This window comes from Pristiophorus japonicus, chromosome 5 (assembly GCF_044704955.1).
Source record: "Pristiophorus japonicus isolate sPriJap1 chromosome 5, sPriJap1.hap1, whole genome shotgun sequence".
In the NCBI taxonomy this organism is placed as follows: Eukaryota; Metazoa; Chordata; class Chondrichthyes; family Pristiophoridae; genus Pristiophorus; species Pristiophorus japonicus.
In genome coordinates this window covers 6177516-6197746 of record NC_091981.1, presented here as the reverse complement: position 1 = coordinate 6197746, position 20231 = coordinate 6177516, and the positions used below count along the sequence as shown (strand labels likewise).

Sequence of the window (20231 nt, the reverse complement as noted above, 5' to 3'; positions counted from 1 at the left end):
GGTCCAGTTGAGATTCTGGTCAATGGTGACCTCCAGGATGTTGATAGTGGGGGATTTGGTGATGGTAATGCCATTGAATATCAAAGGGATGGATTCAATCTAAATCCACAAATTGTGGCAGAAATAAAATAGTCAAAAGTTGTAACCACTTCATTACAGTAGCACAGCATCCATGTCTAAGCTTATTCTGTATGAACAGACTGCTTTCATTGATGCAGATGTGATGTGTCAGGCAGCAGATAGTCTGAGTACAGTTGAAATTGTAATGACTGGTATGCCGATTGAAACAAGTCTGTTAATAGCTGTTTTTGTTCAGATTCTGGGAGCCCTGGATCTGTCAGACACTCCTGACATTTACATTGCTAAATCATAGAATCATTGAGAATTACTGCCCGGAAGGAGGCCATTTGGCCCATTGTGTCTGTTGCAGTCGAAAAAGAGCTATTCAGCATAATCCCACTTTCCAGCACTTGGTCCGTAGCCTTGTAGATTACTGCACTTCAAGTGCATATCCAAGTACTTTTTAAACATGATGAGGGTTTCTGCCTCTACCACCCTTTCAGGCAGTGAGTTCCAGACCACCACCACCCTCTGGGTGAAAAAAAGTTCTTCTCGACTCCCCTCTAATTCTTCTACCAATTACTTTAAATCTATGCCCCTGATTATTGACCTCTCTGCTAAATCAGGTTCTTTTACCCAATCACTGAAATTACAACACAGCTGGAGGTCATTTGGCCCATCACACTTGTGCCAGTTCTTGTGGATCTGAGAGTCTGCCACTGGAGTAAGGGAATAAAAAGAAACTGCAAATACTGGCTATCAAACAAAAATGGAAAGTCCTGGAAGCACAATGTCAGAGTGTCGGTGATGAGAAAAGACAAGGTAATGTTTCCGTGCAGATCGTTCAGCAGTTCTCATGAAGGGTCTACTCCTGAAACATTAACCTGTCTCTTTTCTTTCTCGCTGGCAGACCTACTGTGTATTTTCAGCATTTAAAAAAAAATGTTGAGTTGAATAAGGGACCCAGATTCAGCACAGGGAGCCTGCTCAGACACGCCTCCTGGAATCTGAATTAAAATGGTGCCAGCAGCTAATTATACGATCCAAAATTGGAGGTACCAAGATAATGATTCCCTCCTTTCCAACTCTCTCTTCCTTTTTGCTCTCCCACCTCTCCTCTCCAGAATTCATTTCTAGCACAGTATCACATAGCTCACAGAGATCACCATTCTTCATTGATGTTAACAAGCTGTTCAATCATGAGCTACCACAGCCGAACCTGATCTTGTCCTACATATGTAGAAATGGAGCTGAATTATTTTGATACTGTTTGCCATACTAAATAGTTAGGCGCTGATATTTTGTCTCCTTCAATTGATTAATTGCTTTCTTTATCTTCTAGGGAAACCTTTTAGCATTGACCACTTGGAGCGGATCCAGCTGTGTGGGTTGTTCAACGTTCGAAAAGGGAAAATGCAGCTTCATAAATGGACCAAGCGCCAAGTTATCCTGTGTGGTACTTGCTTGATAGTTTCATCTGTGAAGGACAGCCAGTCTGGAAAAATGCACGTTCTGCCTTTGATTGGGGGAAAGGTATAGTACCGTTACTCGGTGTGTGAGAGCTACATACATGTATGACATTTATTTTGAAACCGATTTTAATATTGTAGAGTTTATTTATCAATGCATTATGCTATTGAAAGCATCTTTTTGAAATAGGTGTGCTCATAAAATAGTTTAGACTTTGCCAAATATATTTGGAACATGATTGCTACCTTTGTGAAAAGTGAAGATTATTTTATTCTAATTATCTATTTTAATCGATCATTTTACTACCTGCTGATTCAAACCTCATTCCAGGATTTGAGCATGCAATCTAAACCGCTGCTCTCGTCCTGAGAAAGTGCTGAACTATCAGAGGTGTGTCTTTCAGTTAAATGTGAAATTGAGCTCCCAGCTCCATGGGCTCAATTTTCCCCAAAGCTTTTTGTTTGGTGTACTTGAGTTACATCTGTTTTTTTGGGGGGCCCGAGTACACCAAAAAAATGTTCTAAGTTTCCCCCGTTGGATTTCTTCATTTTGGCACAGATTAACCTGTCCTTTAGTTTTGAGGGTGGAGCCTTGATCTGCGAAAATGATAGAGTTGCCACGGTAACCAGGGACACAATGCGGGCTGAGGCTGAAAAGTGAAACATACAGCCACCTCGCAACACATTAAAATACATTGCAGCAACTTGCCTCCAATTATTCAAGTGTTCCCTCCTGATGCCGGTCCGCTCCGGGCCCAGACCCGGTGGCCTCCCAGTCTGCTCCCCGGCTCCTGGCCCAGGCCGAGTGGCCTCCCGGTCCGCCTCCCCGAGCCCAGGCCCAGTGGTTTCCCGGTCCGTCCGCCCCTGCTCCTAGCCCATACTGAATGGCCTCCTCCCTCACGGTCCCCGGAGCTAACTATACCGAACGGCTTCCCCCCTCTCTTCCCCCTCTCTCTTAACTCTCCTGCTGCTGTTGTGCGGGCATCTGCTGCACTTACCTGCGCTGATTTCCTTAACTCTCCAGAATTTTTTTTTTGCAGAGGCCACATGCGCTGGCCTAAGAAAACTGGAGTAACTCTCAGCTGGCCACACTTGCCTAACTGGACAAAATTAGCGTGATTGGCAGGTTAAGCCCCCTTTGGCAAAAGAAAAATCTGATAAAAAATTGTAACTAACTGAGTTACATGGTGAAAATTGATCGGGGAAACCGTGGTTTTGTAACTTAGGTCAAAAAATGCAGCCTGCTCCAAAAAAATGGCCCAAATCACTGGGGAAAATGGAGCTCCATGTTCCGGTGCTTCAGGTTGACATTAAAGACCCCAAAGTAGTTTTCAGATAAGGGCAGAGTGGTCCCCCAGTGTCCTCCTGACTATTCCTCCCACATTCCTCCAAAAGACTCATTACTGCCTCTCAGATGAACTAGCAGGAATGATTGCTGTGTTTTGTCTATGCAACGATCAGTGCAGCTCCAAACTAATTACTACTTTGACGTACTCTGAGACATTGACATAGTGAGACACTGTATAAATGCAAAGGGTTTATTTTTTTTCCATAGGTGGAAGAAGTGAAAAAGCACCAGCATTGTTTGGCTTTCACCTCATCAGGACCACAGAGTCAGACCTATTACGTCAGCTTTGACACCTTTCCCGAGTATTTACGCTGGCTTCGGCAGGCTTCAAAGGTGAGACTGCGGGGTCTGTGCTTCCAACCATAAATGCCAGACTTTGTGTTTTCTAATTATTGCTTCTGGCAAGATTGCAAGCCACTCTGTGCATGCTGTGATTCAAGATTGGATAGTTATTTGTGCACAGCAGAGAACCACAAGAGCTGTTTCTCAAAGCTTGTTTATTTGCTTCTGGCAAATTTCACTGATGTGTTTACTCAGTTTTTTTTGTAAAATATTAGCAAAATCCACTCACCAATCCTATATTTGCAGGTGTGCTGTGTGTTTAAAAGAACACTTTTGGGGGGAAATGTTCTTGTCTTCGCAGCCAACAGATCAGTTTTCCGGTTACATTTGTAGAACTTTACGGCATAGATTGAGGACATTTGGCCCATCATATCTGCCGGCAGAAAAAAAGCTATCCAGCTAATCCCACTTTCCAGCTCCAGGTCCGTAGCCCTGTAGGTTACGGCACTTCAAGTACTTTTTAAATGTAATGAGGGTTTCTGCCTCTATCGCCCTTTCAGGCAGTGAGTTCCAGACCCCTACCAATCTCTGGGTGAAAAGAGTTCTCAACTCCTTTCTAATCCTTCTACCAATTACTTTAAATCTATGCCCCCTGGTTATTGACCTCTCTCCACTCTTTCCAGGGCCTTCATAATGTTATACACTTAAGTCTCCCATCAGTCTCCTCTGTTCCAAAGTAAACAACCCCAGCCTCTCCAATCTTTCCTCATAGCTAAAATTCTCCCGTCCTGGCAACGTTCTTGTAAATCTCCTCTGTACACTCTCTCGTACAATCACATCATTACTTTAAAATTGCTCCTCAAACGGGTGCAGTGCACCTCGGGTACACAGTTGGTCAGGCACTGAGCAGGTTGGGGTGGGGGGGTGCCTAAAGGAAAACCTTCTTCCACGTGTTAAACATGTATCTTGCCTATGAGTCTCTTCTTTTACCTTTTTTTTGTTTTGCTACATGTCTCCCTGGGCCATACATCATTCAAACAGACAAGTCTCCACCACACTGCTGTACAATCAGATAGAATCATAGAAATATACGGCACAGAAGGAGGCCACTCAGCCCATTGTGTCCATGCCATCAGAAAAAAAGCTATCCAGCCTAATCCCACTTTCCAGCTCTTGGTCCGTTGCCCTGTAGGTTACTGCACTTCAAGTGCATATCCAAGTACTTTTTCAGTGTGATGAGGGTTTCTGCCTCTACCACCCTTTCAGGGCCTAGAACAGCTTGTTTTAGAATATTTTCCCTCCCACTCCCACGGGGAAGCACTTGGTCTCTATTTTAAAGCTTCCCTTGATCCTAAGTCTAAGTTTAGGAACTCCTCTTGTCGAGAATCAGAATTATAAATGCAGCTCTTGGCTCTCTGTTGGAAGGGAGAGAGAAGCAAAGCAAGTCAAAGCTGACAAACCTCATGCTCCCAAGATATTAACTCTCTATATAAAAGACATTTCAGAGAAACAATGGAGTGGGGGCGGCGGATAGAAACATAGAAAATAGGTGCAAGAGTAGGCCATTCGGCCCTTCGAGCCTGCACTGCCATTCAATAAGGTCATGGCTGATCATTCACCTCAGTACCCCTTTCCTGCTTTCTTTCCATACCCCTTGATCCCTTTAGCCATAAGGGCCATATCTAACTCCCTCTTGAATATATCCAATGAACTGGCATCAACAACTCCCTGCGGTCGGGAATTCCACAGGTTAACAACTCTGAGTGAAGAAGTTTCTCCTCATCTCGGTCCGAAATGGCATACCCCTTATCCTTAGACTGTGACCCCTGGTTCTGGACTTCCCCAACATCGGGAACATTCTTCCTGCATCTAACCTGTCCAAGTCCCGTCAGAATTTTATATGTTTCTATGAGATCCCCTCTCATTCTTCTAAACTCCAGTGAATAAAGGCCCAGTCGATCCAGTCTCCTCATATGTCAGTCCTGCCATCCCGGGAATCAGTCTGGTGAACCTTCGCTGAACTCCCTCAATAGCAAGAACGTCCTTCCTCAGATTAGGGGACCAAAACTGTACACAATATTCCAGGTGAGGCCTCACCAAGGTTCTGCATTAAGGCCTCCCTGCTCCTATACTCAAATCCTCTCGCTATGAAGGCTAACATGCCATTTGCCTTCTTCACCGCCTGCTGTACCTGCATACCAACTTTCAATAACTGATATACCATGACACCTAGGTCTCGTTGCACCTCCCCTTTTCCTAATCTGCCGCCATTCAGATAATCTGCCTCCCTGTTTTTGCCACCAAAGTGGATAGCCTCACATTTATCTATATTATACTGCATCTGCCATGCATTTGCCCACTCACCTAACCTGTCTAATTCACCCTGCAGCCTCTTAGCATCCTTCTCACAGCTCACACTGCCACCCAGCTTAGTGTCATCTACAAACTTGGAGATATTACATTCAATTCCTTCATCCAAATCATTAATGTATATTGTAGATAGCTGGGGTCCCAGCACTGAACCTTGCGGTACCCCACTAGTCACTGCCTGCCATTCTCAAAAAGACCCGTTTATTCCAACTCGCTGCTTCCTGTCTGCCAACCAGTTCTCTATCCACGTCAATGCATTACCCCCAATACCATGTGCTTTATTTTTGCACACTAATCTCTTGTGTGGGACCTTGTCAAAAGCCCTTTGAAAGTCCAAATACACCACATCCACTGGTTCTCCCTTGTCCATTCTACTCGTCACATCCTCAAAAAATTCTAGAAGATTTGTCAAGCATAATTTCCCTTTCATAGATCCATGCTGACTTGGACCGATCCTGTCGCTGCTTTCCAAATGCGCTGCTATTACGTCTTTAATAATTGATTCCAACATTTTCCCCGCTACCGATGTCAGGCTAAACGGTCTATAATTCCCTGTTTTCTCTCTCCCTACTTTTTAAAAAAGTGGTGTTACATTAGCTACCCTCCAATCCATAGGAACTGATCCAGAGTCTATAGAATGTTGGAAAATGACCATCAATGCATCCACTATTTCGAGGACCACTTCCTTAAGTACTCTGGGATGCAGACTATCAGGCCCTGGGAATTTATCGGCCTTCAATCCCATCAATTTCCTGATTAATAAGGATTTCCTTCAGTTCCTCCTTCTCACTAGACCTTCGGTCCCCTAGTATTTCCGGAAGGTTATTTGTGTCTTCCTTCGTGAAGACAAAACCAAAGTATTTGTTCAATTGGTCTGCTACTTCTTTGTCCCCATTATAAATTCACCTGATTCTGACTACAAGGGACCTGCATTTGACTTCTCTTTGCATATCTTTAGAAGCTTTTGCAGTCAGTTTTTATGTTCCCTGCAAGCTTAGTCTCATACTCTATTTTCCCCCTCCTAATTAAATCCTTTGTCCTCCTCTGTTGAATTCTAAATTTCTCCCAGTCCTCAGGTTTGCTGCTTTTTCTGGCCAATTTATATGCCTCTTCCTTGGATTTAATACTATCCCTAATTTCCCTTGTTAGCCACGGTTGAGCCACCTTCCCCGTTTTATTTTTACGCCAGACAGGGATGTACAATTGTTGAAGTTCATCCATGTGATCTTTAAATGTCTGCCATTGCCTATCCACCGTCAACCCTTTAAGTATCATTCGCCAGTCTATCCTAGCCAATTCACGTCTCATACCATCGAAGTTACCTTTAAGTTCAGGACCCTAGTCTCTGAATTAACTGTGTCACTCTCCATCTTAATAAAGAATTCTACCATATTATGGTCACTCTTCCCCAAGGCACCTCGCACAAGATTGCCAATTAATCCTCTCATTACACAAGACCCAGTCTAGAATGGCCAGCTCTCTCGTTGGTTCCTCGACATATTGGTCTAGAAAACCATCCCTTATACACTCCAGGGAATGCTCCTCCACTGTATTGCTACCAGTTTGGTTAGCCCAATCTATATGTAGATTAAAGTCACCCATGATAACTGCTGTACCTTTATTGCATGCATCCCTAATTTCCTGTTTGATGCCATCCCCAACCTCACTACTACTGTTTGGTGGTCTGTACATAACTCTGCCAGAGTAGCATTCTACAATTGTAGAAGAGATCGGGAATGAAAAAGGGAGGACGTAGTATTATTTATGAAGTTGTTTCATTATCAGAGTGGAAAGATGTTCGTAAAATGTTGAAGCACAGAAAGGCCATTTGTTCCATAGTGCCTGTGCTGGCTCTTTGTCAGAGCTATGCAATTAGTCCCACACCCCTGCTCTTTCTCCATCGCCCTGCAAGCTTACCTTTTTCAAATATATATCCAATTCCCTTTTGAAAGCTGCTATTGAATTTGCTTGCACCACCCTCTCGGGCAGTGTGCTCCAGATCATAACTCGCTGTGTAAAAATAAAAAAATGTTTTCCTCATCTCTTCTCGGGTTCTTTTGCCAATTTTCTTAAATCTGTGGCCTTTTGCAAGTAGTAATATACAAATAGGGTTTCAGTGGCTTGAATGAAGGAAGGAGAAAGGGTGCGGTGTCCTTTACAGACAGACAAATTGTTTGAAATGTCTACAGACGTCTGAGAGGTGTGTAGGAATAATAAGGCAGTAATAATGGGGGATTTAACTATCCAGAACTAATTTGAAGGAGTTTAAACAGGGAGGGATTTATAAAATGCATTCAGGACTGTTTGTTGAGTCAGCCCAATATGGAAAGATGCAATGCTAGACTTCGTTTTGGAGCAGGTCAGCAACATTAAGGCAGGAAAACAATTGCCTCTTTTCAATCGATATCCAGGCATGGGATTTCTTTCTAAATTTAAATAAAATGCTACTCTGGCAGAGTTATTTGCTGGTGCTCCAAAATGTTCTTGCAACAACAGATAGCAAATGGCCTTCATAGCATGTCGTTTCTTTCTGCCTCATTCCTGCTTTATGTCTAACAGCATTGTCCACCTCTGCCTCTACCTCGCTTCCACTGAAACTTCGTATGCGTCATTGATTCCTCTCGGCATTTCTACTCAAACACTCTTATTTGTTAGCTTCATAAGTTTCGCTGTAAATAAACTACAACTCGCCCAAAATTCTGATGCCCAAATCCTACCCACCACCAAATCCTGTTCCCCTATCACTTCTGTTCACACTGATGTCCATTGGCTCCCTATCTCCCAACTCATCGAATTCAAAGCCTTTGTTCTTGTCCACAAGTCTTTCCGAAGCTGCACCCCTCCATACGTCGGTAACCACCTCCAGCTCCACATGTCGATGGGTCCCCTCTTCTAATCTAACCTCCTTTGCATCTCCCATTACTCTGCCCCACCTTTACTGTCTTGTCGTCACATCTTGGAACACTCTCTCCCTAAAACCATCTGCCTTGCTACCTCACTCCCTTTCATCCAATGCCTTCTCAAATCTTTACCTTTTTCATCGTACGTTCAGTTACCTCCTCTTAACTCTTCTCCCAAAAGCGTGAAAAGCTGGGGCATTTTTTTCATTGGAGCAGATCAGGTGAGACCTGTGGACACCAATTGAAGCTTTTGAAGCTATGAAATATTTTGAAAGAGTAAAATATGAGTCATTCTATCCATTGGTTGGAAAATCAATATGAAGAGCAATGAAGAGGAATGTTAAGAGATATTAATAGAGCAGGGAATGCTTTACTACAAACGGCTATTGAGGCAGAGACTATAATATCATTTAAAATTGAATTCGATAGGTATTTGCAAAGGAGACATAGAGGGGAAAAGGGCAGGGCAGTGGGAGTAGAGAAGTTAGCTGCTGTTGAAGACCTGGCACTGGCATGATGGGATGAATGGTCTCCTGTGCTGTGGATTTTCGCCATCAAAAATGAGCTTGTCGACCGCCTCAAAGACTCCCCCTGCGGGGTTAATGAACACCTCATGACTCTGCGATTCTATCCCGGAACCAATGCGCCACAGTCATCAGTGTGTATTCCCCAACACTCCTTGCAACGGATGAGACCAAAGAGGGTTTTTATTCCAACCTCGAAACAGCCCTGTCCCGCGTCCCCGCGGGCAACAAACTAATCCTCTTAGGTGACTTCAACGCTAGGGTCGGCAAAGACACAGCCCTCTCGGGAGGCGTGATTGACAGAGAGGAGGTAGGGAAAGCCAACTCCAGCTGTACCCTACTCCTGGCAAAATGTCTAGAACATAGAAACATAGAAAATAGGTGCAGAAGTAGGCCATTCGGCCCTTCGAGCCTGCACCACCATTCAATAAGATCATGGCTGATCATTCCCTCAGTACCCCTTTCCCGCTATCTCTCCATATCCCTTGATCTCTTTAGCCGTAAGGGCCATATCTCACTCCTCTTGAATATATCCAATATTCAACAACTGGCATCAACAACTCTCTGCGGCAGGGAATTCCACAGGTTAACAACTCTCTGAGTGAAGAAGTTTCTCCTCATCTCAGTCCTAAATGGCCTACCCTTTATCCTAAGACTGTGTTCCCTGGTTCTGGACTTCCCCAACATCGGGAACATTCTTCCCGCATCTAACCTGTCCAGTCCCGTCAGAATCTTATACGTTTCTATGAGATCCCCTCTCATTCTTCTAAACTCCAATGTATAAAGGCCCAGTTGATCCAGTCTCCCCTCATATGTCAGTCCAGCCATCCCTGGAATCAGTCTGGTGAACCTTCGCTGCACTCCCTCAATAGCAAGAACGTCCTTCCTCAGATTAGGAGACCAAAACTGAACACAATATTCCAGGTGAGGTCTCACCAAGGCCCTGTGCAACTGCAGTAAGACCTCCCTGCTCCTTTACTCAAATCCCCTAGCTATGAAGGCCAACATACCATTTGCCTCCTTCACCGCCTGCTGCACCTGCATGCCAACTTTCAATAACTGTTGAATCATGACACCCAGGTCTCGTTGCACCACCCCTTTTCCTAATCTGCCACCATTCAGATAATCTGCCTTGGTGTTTTTGCCTCCAAAATGGATAACCTCACATTTATCCACATTATACTGCATCTGCCATGCATTTGCCCACTCGCCTAACCTGTCCAAGTCACCCTACAGCCTCAGCATCCTCCTCACAGCTCACACTGCCACCCAGTTTAGTGTCATCATCAACACCCTGTTCCGCCAGAGGGACAAATACAAGGCATCGTGGCAACACCCTCGCTTCAAACATCGGCACCTGTTCGACTATCTCATCGTCCGAGCCACGGATCGCAAGGATGTGCGCATCACCCGCACCATGACAGGAGCTGACGACTGCTGGACGGACCACTGCCTAATCTGATCCATCATCGACATTAACATAGCCCCAAAGCAGAGGGGACAGCAGAAGCAAAAAAGTCAATGCCGGGGCACTTAAACACCCAACTAAGAGAACCCTATACAGCCAGTGCCTCACGGCTAACCTGGCTACCTTGATGACCCTGAGATGCTGAATGCCCACAGCGCTTGGTCTGCCCTCCAGGCCTCCATAACCAGTGCCTGTGAAGAGACACTTGGTCACTCAACCAGAAAGCACCAGGACTGGTTTGATGAGAATGATCAGGAGATCCAAGAACTAATAGATCGCAAGCGCAGAGCATTTCTGAGCCTCAAGCAACAACCTAACTCAGTCGGAAGCAGCAAAGCAACATTGCAGGTGGCTCAAGGCTGAGGTCCAACAAACAACCCTGGACCTAAAGAACAGGTGGTGGATGGAGAAAGCACAGGTAATACAACAACTGGCCGACAGCCATGATGTGTGAGGATTCTTCATCGCAGTCAAGGCCACCTACGGTCCAAACTCCCATGGCCCCACCACACTGTAGCCAAGAACGGGGAAACACTCATCAAGGACACCGAGGCTGTCGGGGCCCGCTGGAAGGAGCACTTTGAAGATCTCAACCGAGACTCTGTCTTTGACTCGAGTGTTCTCGACTCCATCCTGCAGCATGCGACCCGCCACCACCTCAGCGAAACCTCAACGTTGCACGAGGTAAGAAAAACTATAAGACAGCTAAAGAACAACAAGGCTACAGGAGCGGATGGAATCCCTGCTGAGGCGCTAAAGTGTGGCAGAGAGGTGCTGTTGGCGTGGATACATGAGCTCCTCTCTCTCATCTGGAGGGAGGAGAGCATGCTGGGAGATCTGAGAGATGCAGTGATCATGACCATCTTTTTTTTAAAAAAAAAAGAGGACAAGTCTGACTGCGGCAATTACAGAAGAATCTCCCTGCTATCAGCCACTGGGAAAGTTGTCGCTAGAGTCCTCCTCGGAGTCACAGTGCAGATTTCGTCCCCTACGGGGCACAACGGACATGATCTTTGCAGCACGACAGCTGCAGGAAAAATGCAGGGAGCAGCGCCAGCCCTTATACATGGCCTTTTTCGACCTTACAAAGGCCTTTGACACTGTCAACTGCGAGGGTCTATGGATCATCCTCCTCCGTTTTGGATGCCCCCAAAAGTTTGTCAAAATCCTTCGCCTGCTTCACGACAACTTGCAGGCCGTGATCCTTACCAACGGATCCATTACAGATACAATTCACATCCGGACCAGGGTCAAACAGGGCTGAGTCATTGCTCCAATCCTCTTCTCAATCTTCCTCGCTGCCATGCTCCACCTCATAGTCAACAAGCTTTCCGCTGGAGTGGAACTAAACTACAGAACCAGTGGGAAGCTCCTCCAGTAGGAAGCTTCGCCGCCTCCAGGCCAGGTCCAAGATCACCCCAACCTCTGTCGTTGAGCTACAGTACACGGACGACCCCGGCGTCTGCGCACATTCTAAGGCTGAACTCCAGGATATAGTCAACATATTTGCTGAGGCATACGAAAGCATGGGCCTTACGCTAAACATCCGTAAGACAAAGGTCCTCCACCAGCCTGCCCTTGCCACACAGCACCGCCCCCCGCCCCCGTCCCCCCAGTCATCAAGATCCACGGTGCGACCCTCGACAACGTGGTCCATTTCCCATACCTCGGGAGCCTCTTATCAACAAAAGCAGACATTGATGAGGAGATTCAACACCACCTCCAGTGCAGCCTTCGGCCTGAGGAAAAGACCAAGCCCTCAAATCTACCACCAAGCTCATGGTCTACAGGGCTGTAGTAATACTCGCCCTCCTGTATGGCTCAGAGGCATGGATCATGTACAGTAGACAGCTCAAGTCGTTGGAGATATATCACCAATGATGTCTCTGCAAGACCCTACAAATCTCCTGGGAGGGCAGGCGCATCAGTGTCCTCGTCCAGGCTAACATCCCCAGCATTGAAGCACTGACCACACTCGATCAGCTTCGCTGGACAGGCCACATAGTTCACATGCCAGCCACAATACTCCCAAAGCAAGAAACATAGAAAATAGGTGCAGAAGTAGGCCGTTCGGCCCTTTGGCCTGCACCACCATTCAATATGATCATGGCTGATCATTCATTTCATTACCCCATTCCTGCTTTCTCTCCATACCCCTTGATCTCTTTAGCCGTAAGGGCCACATCTAACTCCCTTTTGAATATATCTAACGAACTGGCCCCAACAACTTTCTGTGGTAGAGAATTCCACATGCCCACAACTCTGAGTGAAGAAGTTTCTCCTCATCTTGGTCCAAGAGCTCTATGCGGAGCTCCTTCACGGCAAACAAGCCAAAGGTGGGCAGCGGAAACATTACAAGGACACCCTCAAAGCCTCCCTGATAAAGTGCAACATCCCCACCGACACCTGGGAATCCCTGGCCAAAGACCGCCCTAAGTGGAGAAAGTGCATCTGGGAGGGCGCTGAGCACTTTGAGTCACAACGCCGAGTATGCGGCAAACCTGTCCCACCCACCCCTTCCCTCAACTGTCCCACCTGTGACAGAATCTGTGGCTCTCGTATTGGACTGTTCAGCCACCAAAGAACTTACTTCAGGAGTGGAAGCAAGTCTTCCTCGATTCCGAGGGACTGCCTATGATGATGATGGGATTTCATGGTGACCATTTTTGCCTTTATAAAGTGCTTTGGGACATTTTATTGCATTAAAAGCACAATATAAATAGTTTTAATGGCAGCACAAGGTGCTTTGAACTGGACTTTTGTGGCTCTTGACAGTGTCATTTCTTATTTAATAATTCAATAATTTACTCCTCTTTTCCCCCTTCAACCAGGTTTCCCTTTTTCCTACAATCTGAAGGCTTTTACAACTTAAATTTAACATCCCCTGACGATAATGTATTGAATTATTTTGTGTTTTCTCTTTTTGTTTTAGCTTCGATGATGCTCTAAACTATGGGTCCTGGCCCTTAAACTAAGTTTCTAAAAAACATTACTCATTTAGATTGGGACTGGTTTTGGCCGTTACCCCTGTCCTCCCTCCCTCCCTCCCTCCCTCCCTCCCTCCCTCCTGTACAGGAGGATTGAATGATCAGCTGCTATTTGCCTAATGAGGAAAGCCATTTGAAAGATGATTGCATTTGGGAATCAAACAAACTATCACTAAAGAAACTGGGCCATCTGCTTAGTTGCGTGTGTATGTATATGTGTGTGGTGCCTCTGCATTTTGTTCAGTAGCAGCTTTTTTTTATCTGCAATTTTTAATGAAAACAGTTTGAAAAACGTTCTTGAGAAAGTTCATGTACACAAGGCACACTGATGTAGCAACAATAAAATGTATAATTGCTGGTTTCTCCTGCCCCCACATATATATTGAGAGAGTGAGAGACATGGACATAGTCTCCCTCTCCCAGCTCTTCAACACATAAAAGTATGCTTAGATGCTGAACTGTGCTATTATTTCCACAGAGGCTCCATCCTTTTATCATTACTATACACAGACTCCCACTCATTCACAGTCCACTACCACTCACTGTCAATTAAACCACAGAGAGAGAGAAGCTCTGTGATTGTACAAACTTCCAGAGAGGGGAGGAACAGCACTAGCATGTTACAGAAACTTAGTTTTAAACTGCTCAAACTATAAGTTAGCGGGTCAGGTAAAGCTTCAGAGATTTTTAACATTTTTGATTACTATTCTAGTAGGATGACAGTATTTTCTAACGGTAAATGCTGAACGGGAGACCCTAGAACAGAAAATATGCAGCTTATCCAGCTGCTTGTGGATACAGTTGATATCCTCGTCATCGCCTAGTGGTTTTTTGACGGTTCATTCAAATTGTCAACACAGCCACTCAGCTAATTGTTAGCAACTTAATCATTAGGTAACACAGCACAATAATAGATTCTGTGTGTGAGATTGCATCTATGTGTAGAAAACCATTTTGCTAAATGATTTGGGATACTAAATCTTTTATGACCCTTTGTTTTGACTAGATTATTTATCTATATGCATATATATGTATATATTTTATCTTTTCCCCCACACTATCTGATATGTAATTGCTTGCAGTTCCTTAGAATGGAAATCTCAAATCTGCAGTGTTCTAGTGGTCTGTATTGCAAAACTCTTTTTATAATTGAATGACACCCAGTTATTATCCTTTCCTGCTTATTTGTGTTTTTGTTTTCTGATTCCGTGCTTTCCTGATAAACTCAGTGCCGAAAATTTAAGAGAATTTAAAGTGTTCATTAAACTGTTCAGTAGCGAGCATTGATCACGGGTTCAAGCCACTGAGCTATCTGTTTGCTAAGATATGCTCAGTCCAGTTAACTGTTTCTCAGACCTGCTCCTGGACAATGTGCCAGTTGAAAGGAGATTTGTTCCGTTTTACAGCTGGTGACAGATGATCATGGCAAGGCTCGTGACCCAGAAAGTATCGCACTCTCCTCACCTGAAACAAGATGCTTGTGTGTGGGGAGGCGATATCAGTGGCATATGAGGAGAAAAAAAGATAGAAAAAACAATTTTGTTATCTAATGAGAAAAAATTCTGTAATTATTTTGGTGATCTGTGATGGCTCAGTTGTTAACGGCACAATGTAACTTAACGTTTAATCCTTGATCAATGCTTTGTTAGCTGATCTCCACCAGAACAGAAGTCATCATCAACATCATAGGCAGTCCCTCGGAATCGAGGAAGGCTTGCTTCCACTCTTAGCATGAGTTCTTAGGTAGCTGTACAGTCCAATACGAGAACCACAGTCTCTGTCACAGGTAGGACAGATAATCGTTGAGGGAAAGGGTGGGCAGGGAGCCTGGTTTGCCGCACACTCCTTCCACTGCCCGCGCTTGATTTCTGCATGCTCTCGGCGACAATACTCAAGGAGCTCAGCGCCCTCCCGAATGCACTTCCTCCACTTAGGGTGGTCTATGGCCAAGGAGTCAGTGGGGATGTCGCACTTTATCAGGGAAGTTTTGAGGGTGCCCTTGTAACATTTCCTCTGTCCGCCTTTGGCTTGTTTGCCGTGGACGAGTTCCGAGTAGAGCGCTTGCTTTGGGAATCTCGTGTCTGGCATGCGAACTATGTGGCCTGCCCAGCGGAGCTGATCAAGTGTGGTCAGTGCTTCAATGCTGGGGATGTTGGCCTGGACAAGGATGCTAATGTTTGTGCGTCTGTCCTCCAGGGGATTTGCAGGATCTTGCGGAGACATCGCTGGTGGTATTTCTCCAGCGACTTGGTGTCTACTGTACATGGTCCACGTCTCTGAGCCATACAGTAGTGCGGGTATTACTATGGCCCTGTAGACCATGAGCTTGGTGACAGTTTTGAGGGATTGATCTTCAAACACACTTCCTCAGGCGGCCGAAGGCTGCACTGGAGGCGGTGTTGGAGCTCATCATCAATGCCTGCTCTTGTTGATAGGGGAAGTGGTCCAGGGCCACGCCGTGGATCTTGATGTTTGGGGGGCAGTGCTGTGCGGCAAGGACAGGCTGGTGGAGGACCTTTGTCTTTCTAATGTTTAGCGCAAGGCCCATGCTTTCATACGCCTTGGTAAATACATCGACTGTGTCCTGGAGTTCAGCCTCTGTGTGTGCACAGATGCAGGCATCGTCCGTGTACTGTAGCTCGACGACAGAGGTTGGAGTGGTCTTGGACCTGGCCTGGAGACGGTCAAGGTTGAACAGCTTCCCACTGGTTCTGTAATTTAGTTCCACTCCAGCGAACATAGTGGACTTACAAATGACTGCAGCACCTTGAAAAATGGAGGAGAAAATTCAGCCAGGGGTCCTGCTGCTGATTACTATCCAGCGGCCTGTGCTAATGTGTATGTATAAATGACAGTGAGAATAAGATTAGACTGTTCTCTGATGTCTGTTGTCAACCAGTCTGTAAACGCTCACAGATTAAGCTGATGCATACGTGGGTGAAGTGCCAAAAGACAGGCTGCACTTGCGGGACTATACAAGTCCAAAGTTTCAGAAGTGATGGGGAGAAGAAATATTATGGTGTGTTTCTGTGCCTCGGATCAATTTGGATTTGTTCCCTCAAAAAACCGTAAAAAGCTTGCATTGTTCTGAAGTGCTAGAATGGTTTTGGTTGAGTCGTCATATTGTTTGTTTTGACTGAACCCAAAAACTCTGGTCTGCAAAGATTTAATTGTGATGAAGTTCTTAAGCAGTGATCCTTTTATCTATTTATATTTCATGAAGGGTATTATTTGAAGTCTGGTTTGAGAGAATTCAGCTTGTTCTGGACTAAAGCACTAAATTGGCAGACTATGCTCGGAGGAATCATTTGAAGAGAGAGAAGCAAATAGAAAAATTCGCCATGCTTTCAAATCGACTCTTTCCTCCTCTTCCCGCCCCCCCATGTTAGTAAGCATCAGTTGCAGGAAATGCTAATGAAACATTTAATTGCGTCTCCGTTTTAAGCGGTTAGGCAGTACAACAAATACGTTGCTCTTGATTTAATTTAATAGCAACAGTCTACATATTGTGTCTTTGTTCTGTTTTTCCAATGTTGCCTTGTTCTTCAGTTCATTCCAAAACAGAGGTCTACCTGGTGCATTTCCATTCATTGCAGGTTGGACCTTGTTTGTACAGCTAAAAAAAACACACACTAAAGGATCCTTCGAAGCACAGCAAGTGGTTTATTCAAGTTGCTCATTTATTACTGCAATAGAGTTGTAATTCTGAATTCTACCTCCTTTTTATTTGGAATTCTCTACCCCAGAGAGCTGTAGAGGCTAAGTCATTGAATATATTTAAGGTGGAGATCGACAGATTTTTGAATGATAAGGGAGTCGAGGGTTATGGGGAGCGGGCAGGGAAGTGGAGCTGAGGCCAAGATCAGATCAGCCATGATCTTATTGAATGGCAGAGCAGATTCGAGGGGTGAAATGACCTACTCCTGCTCCTATTTCGATGTTCTTATGTTCTTTTTGTAAAAAATCCCACAAATTCATAACATTGTATTGATAGAGATTTCTCGTAATTATTGTCAAATAAAATTCCGAATCTATTCACTTTTTTACGAAGCACGTTTTGCAGTTGGGGCAAAGCAACCATTTGAGTATGCAAATCATCAGTAGATTTTAAAAACGTACAGTCTGTGGTCAGGAACTGGCTATTTTATTATCTGGAAAGACTAAAACTGATGGATCCCACAGATAATTGTAAATTTATTTTTTCCGTTTTGGGTTTCACATTCCATATCTGACTGACGTCCTTAAAGTATTCTCTCAATCTAAAATAAATCCATACTAATCCATGAATTTATAATCTCTTGAATCCTTGGCTTTTCTTAAACATTTTTGTCGTTCCACAGCACCAGTCTCACTAACCTTTTCAGTGTGATGGTCGTGATGCTTTCTTGGGAGAGGCAAAAGAGAGAAATCTCCAAGTCTGACATCAAGAGTCTGTTGAAAGGGAGCATTGACTGGAATGTAAATCAGTCCTGCCCAATGTTTCCTTTAAGTTACTTGGCCGTGCAGTGCACCGGGGTCCCGCGCAGCCGGCTTTTAAATAGAAAAAAATGCACATGCGCGATATTTTGAATGGGCTGCGCAGCCCGTTAAATAGGCCTTCCTAAAGTTACAGGGGACATTGGCCCTGCATACGTGCAGGTTTGGCATTTCTTTTTTGTTCGCCATTTCTCCCGTCCTCTTGCTTAGATGGTGACTCGTGCAACTCGATGCCATGGGCACCAGCAAGCCTGTGGGTAACTTGTCTAAATAACAGTTCCTCATTTTTCAACCTCCACAGGCTATTCCATTACTGGTGCATTTATCCACCAAGGGAGTATTTCACAGCTGAACTTGTTCGTGTTCTCACTCAACATCTACAGATGCGCTTTCAGCCAGGGTAACTGGCTAGTGATTTGGGGCAGGAACCCTGGCTGATTTCCCAACCATGCCCCCTAGACTTCCAGAGGCTGCAGTCAGTTTTTATATCCCAGAGGCTGCCCTGAGATCCACTAATCATAACAGTCCAAGAATAGAATGTATAACTTTTTTTTTGGCCAGTGTATCACATCATGTGGTGTATTTGTCCACTGGATCATCAGGGTGAGATTTGACCAATTTTTTATTAGCAGATTTTCTTTTCTCCTCAAAGTATAAGTCCATGGGTACCAAATATCCTCTGGTATTTCACCAACGTGGCTATTATTCATGTGTGAGTTTGGATAATGAGGGTCTGTAAGTATTTGACTGTGGAGGGTATTGCAGTTAACCACAATCATGTCTTAACCTAACGTCCACACGTGTGTACTTTCATCACTGGATCATTTTATCGTAGCTAAACTAGGAGATTTGAGATCTGTCATTCTACTGCTAACAGATCAAACCAAGGAGACCTTTTTTGGGTCTGTTTGGCTCTTGTACTCCATGAATAAACTCAGTAGGCCATCGGGGAAAGTTTGAGCTGTTCTTAAAAAGCCATTTTCTTACTTCCACAACCAGTCACCCTAACGTCAAAGGGTGAAATCAAATAAAAGGAATCCTTACCAGAATTGCTCTCCCAAACTGATTGGAAGGTACCAGTTTAGATCTGTCATTTGTGCTGCATCAGAAGCGTCAGTCTCTTTGTCGATAAACTGAAAATTTGCTCATTAGCAAATGCAATTTGGTCATAAAGTTATTACCAAGCCCCAGCATACTGAAGAAAGACTGTCTATATTTTGAATGCTGCCTTGCCAGACACACACCACCTCACTGGGGCTTATCTGCTAGCAATAGAAAGTCACTTGTATTCTTCCTCTTAGTCGTCATGCTTGTGTTGCTTTCATCTATTCCACCCATGGAATACAAAAGGAAGAGAAAATAATGCTCCTTGAGATGAGGTTAGAGACATTTGTAAGAGACTGAAGAACAATGGATAACAAAAGAATGTCGCAGTTTGTAGCCGGAGGGGCCAAAATAGACAAAATGTGCAGTGAAATTTCTCAAAGGAATCGGGAGGAAGCTGTGAATATCCATTCTGAATGCAATGCTCCTTCTGTGGCTTATGAGAGTGGTAAAGAGGCAAGGCCATTATGGACTTTATCCGACAGAAGAAAGCACAAGGGCTCGGCGAGGCATTGAATGAAAGTCCAGAATTGAGTGGGCAATAAGGTGGCAGGTGGAGTATAATGTGAGGTTATTCACTTGGTAGGAAGAATAGAAAAACAGAATATTTTTTAAATGGTGAGAAACTATTGCATGTTGGTGTTCAGAGAGATTTAGGTGTCCTCGTACAGGAAAAACAAAGTTAGCATGCAGGTACAGCTAGCTATTCAGAAGGTAAATGGCATGATGGCCTTTATTGCAAGGGAGTTGGAGTACAAGAGTAAGGAAGTCTTACTACAATTGTACAGGGCTTCAGTGAGACTACACCTGAAATATTGTGCACAGTTTTGGCCTCCTTATCTGAGAAAGGATATACTTGCCTTAAAGGCGGTGCAACAAAGGTTCACTAGATTGATCCCTGGGATGAGAGGGTTGTCCTATGAGGAGAGATTGAGTAGATTGGACCTATACTCTCTGGAGTTTAAAAGAACGAGAGGAGATTTCATTGAAACATAAGATTCTGAGGGGGATTGACAGGGTAGATGCTGAGAGGTTGTTTCCCTTGGCTAGAGAGTCTAGACCCAGGGGTCACAGTCTCAGGATAAGAGGTTGGCCATTTAAGACTGAGATGAGGAGGAATTTCTTCACTCAGAGGGTTTTGAATCTTTGGAATTCTCTGCCTCAGAGAGCTGTGGATGCTGAGTCGTTGAGTATATTCAAGGCTAAGTTAGATAGATTTTTGGACTCTAGGGGAATCAAGGGA

General features: G+C 44.7%; 1 protein-coding gene across 2 annotated transcripts in view; it reads left to right on the top strand.

The window, feature by feature from the left end:
• phlpp1 (PH domain and leucine rich repeat protein phosphatase 1) overlaps window positions 1-20231 on the top strand; it is a 190741-nt gene that overhangs the window by 131235 nt on the left and 39275 nt on the right. For both annotated transcript variants that reach the window (XM_070880333.1, XM_070880332.1), the window contains exons 2-3: window positions 1403-1593; window positions 3085-3210. In XM_070880333.1, coding sequence (XP_070736434.1) covers window positions 1403-1593; window positions 3085-3210 — 317 coding nt within the window. The remainder of the gene's footprint in view (window positions 1-1402; window positions 1594-3084; window positions 3211-20231) is intronic.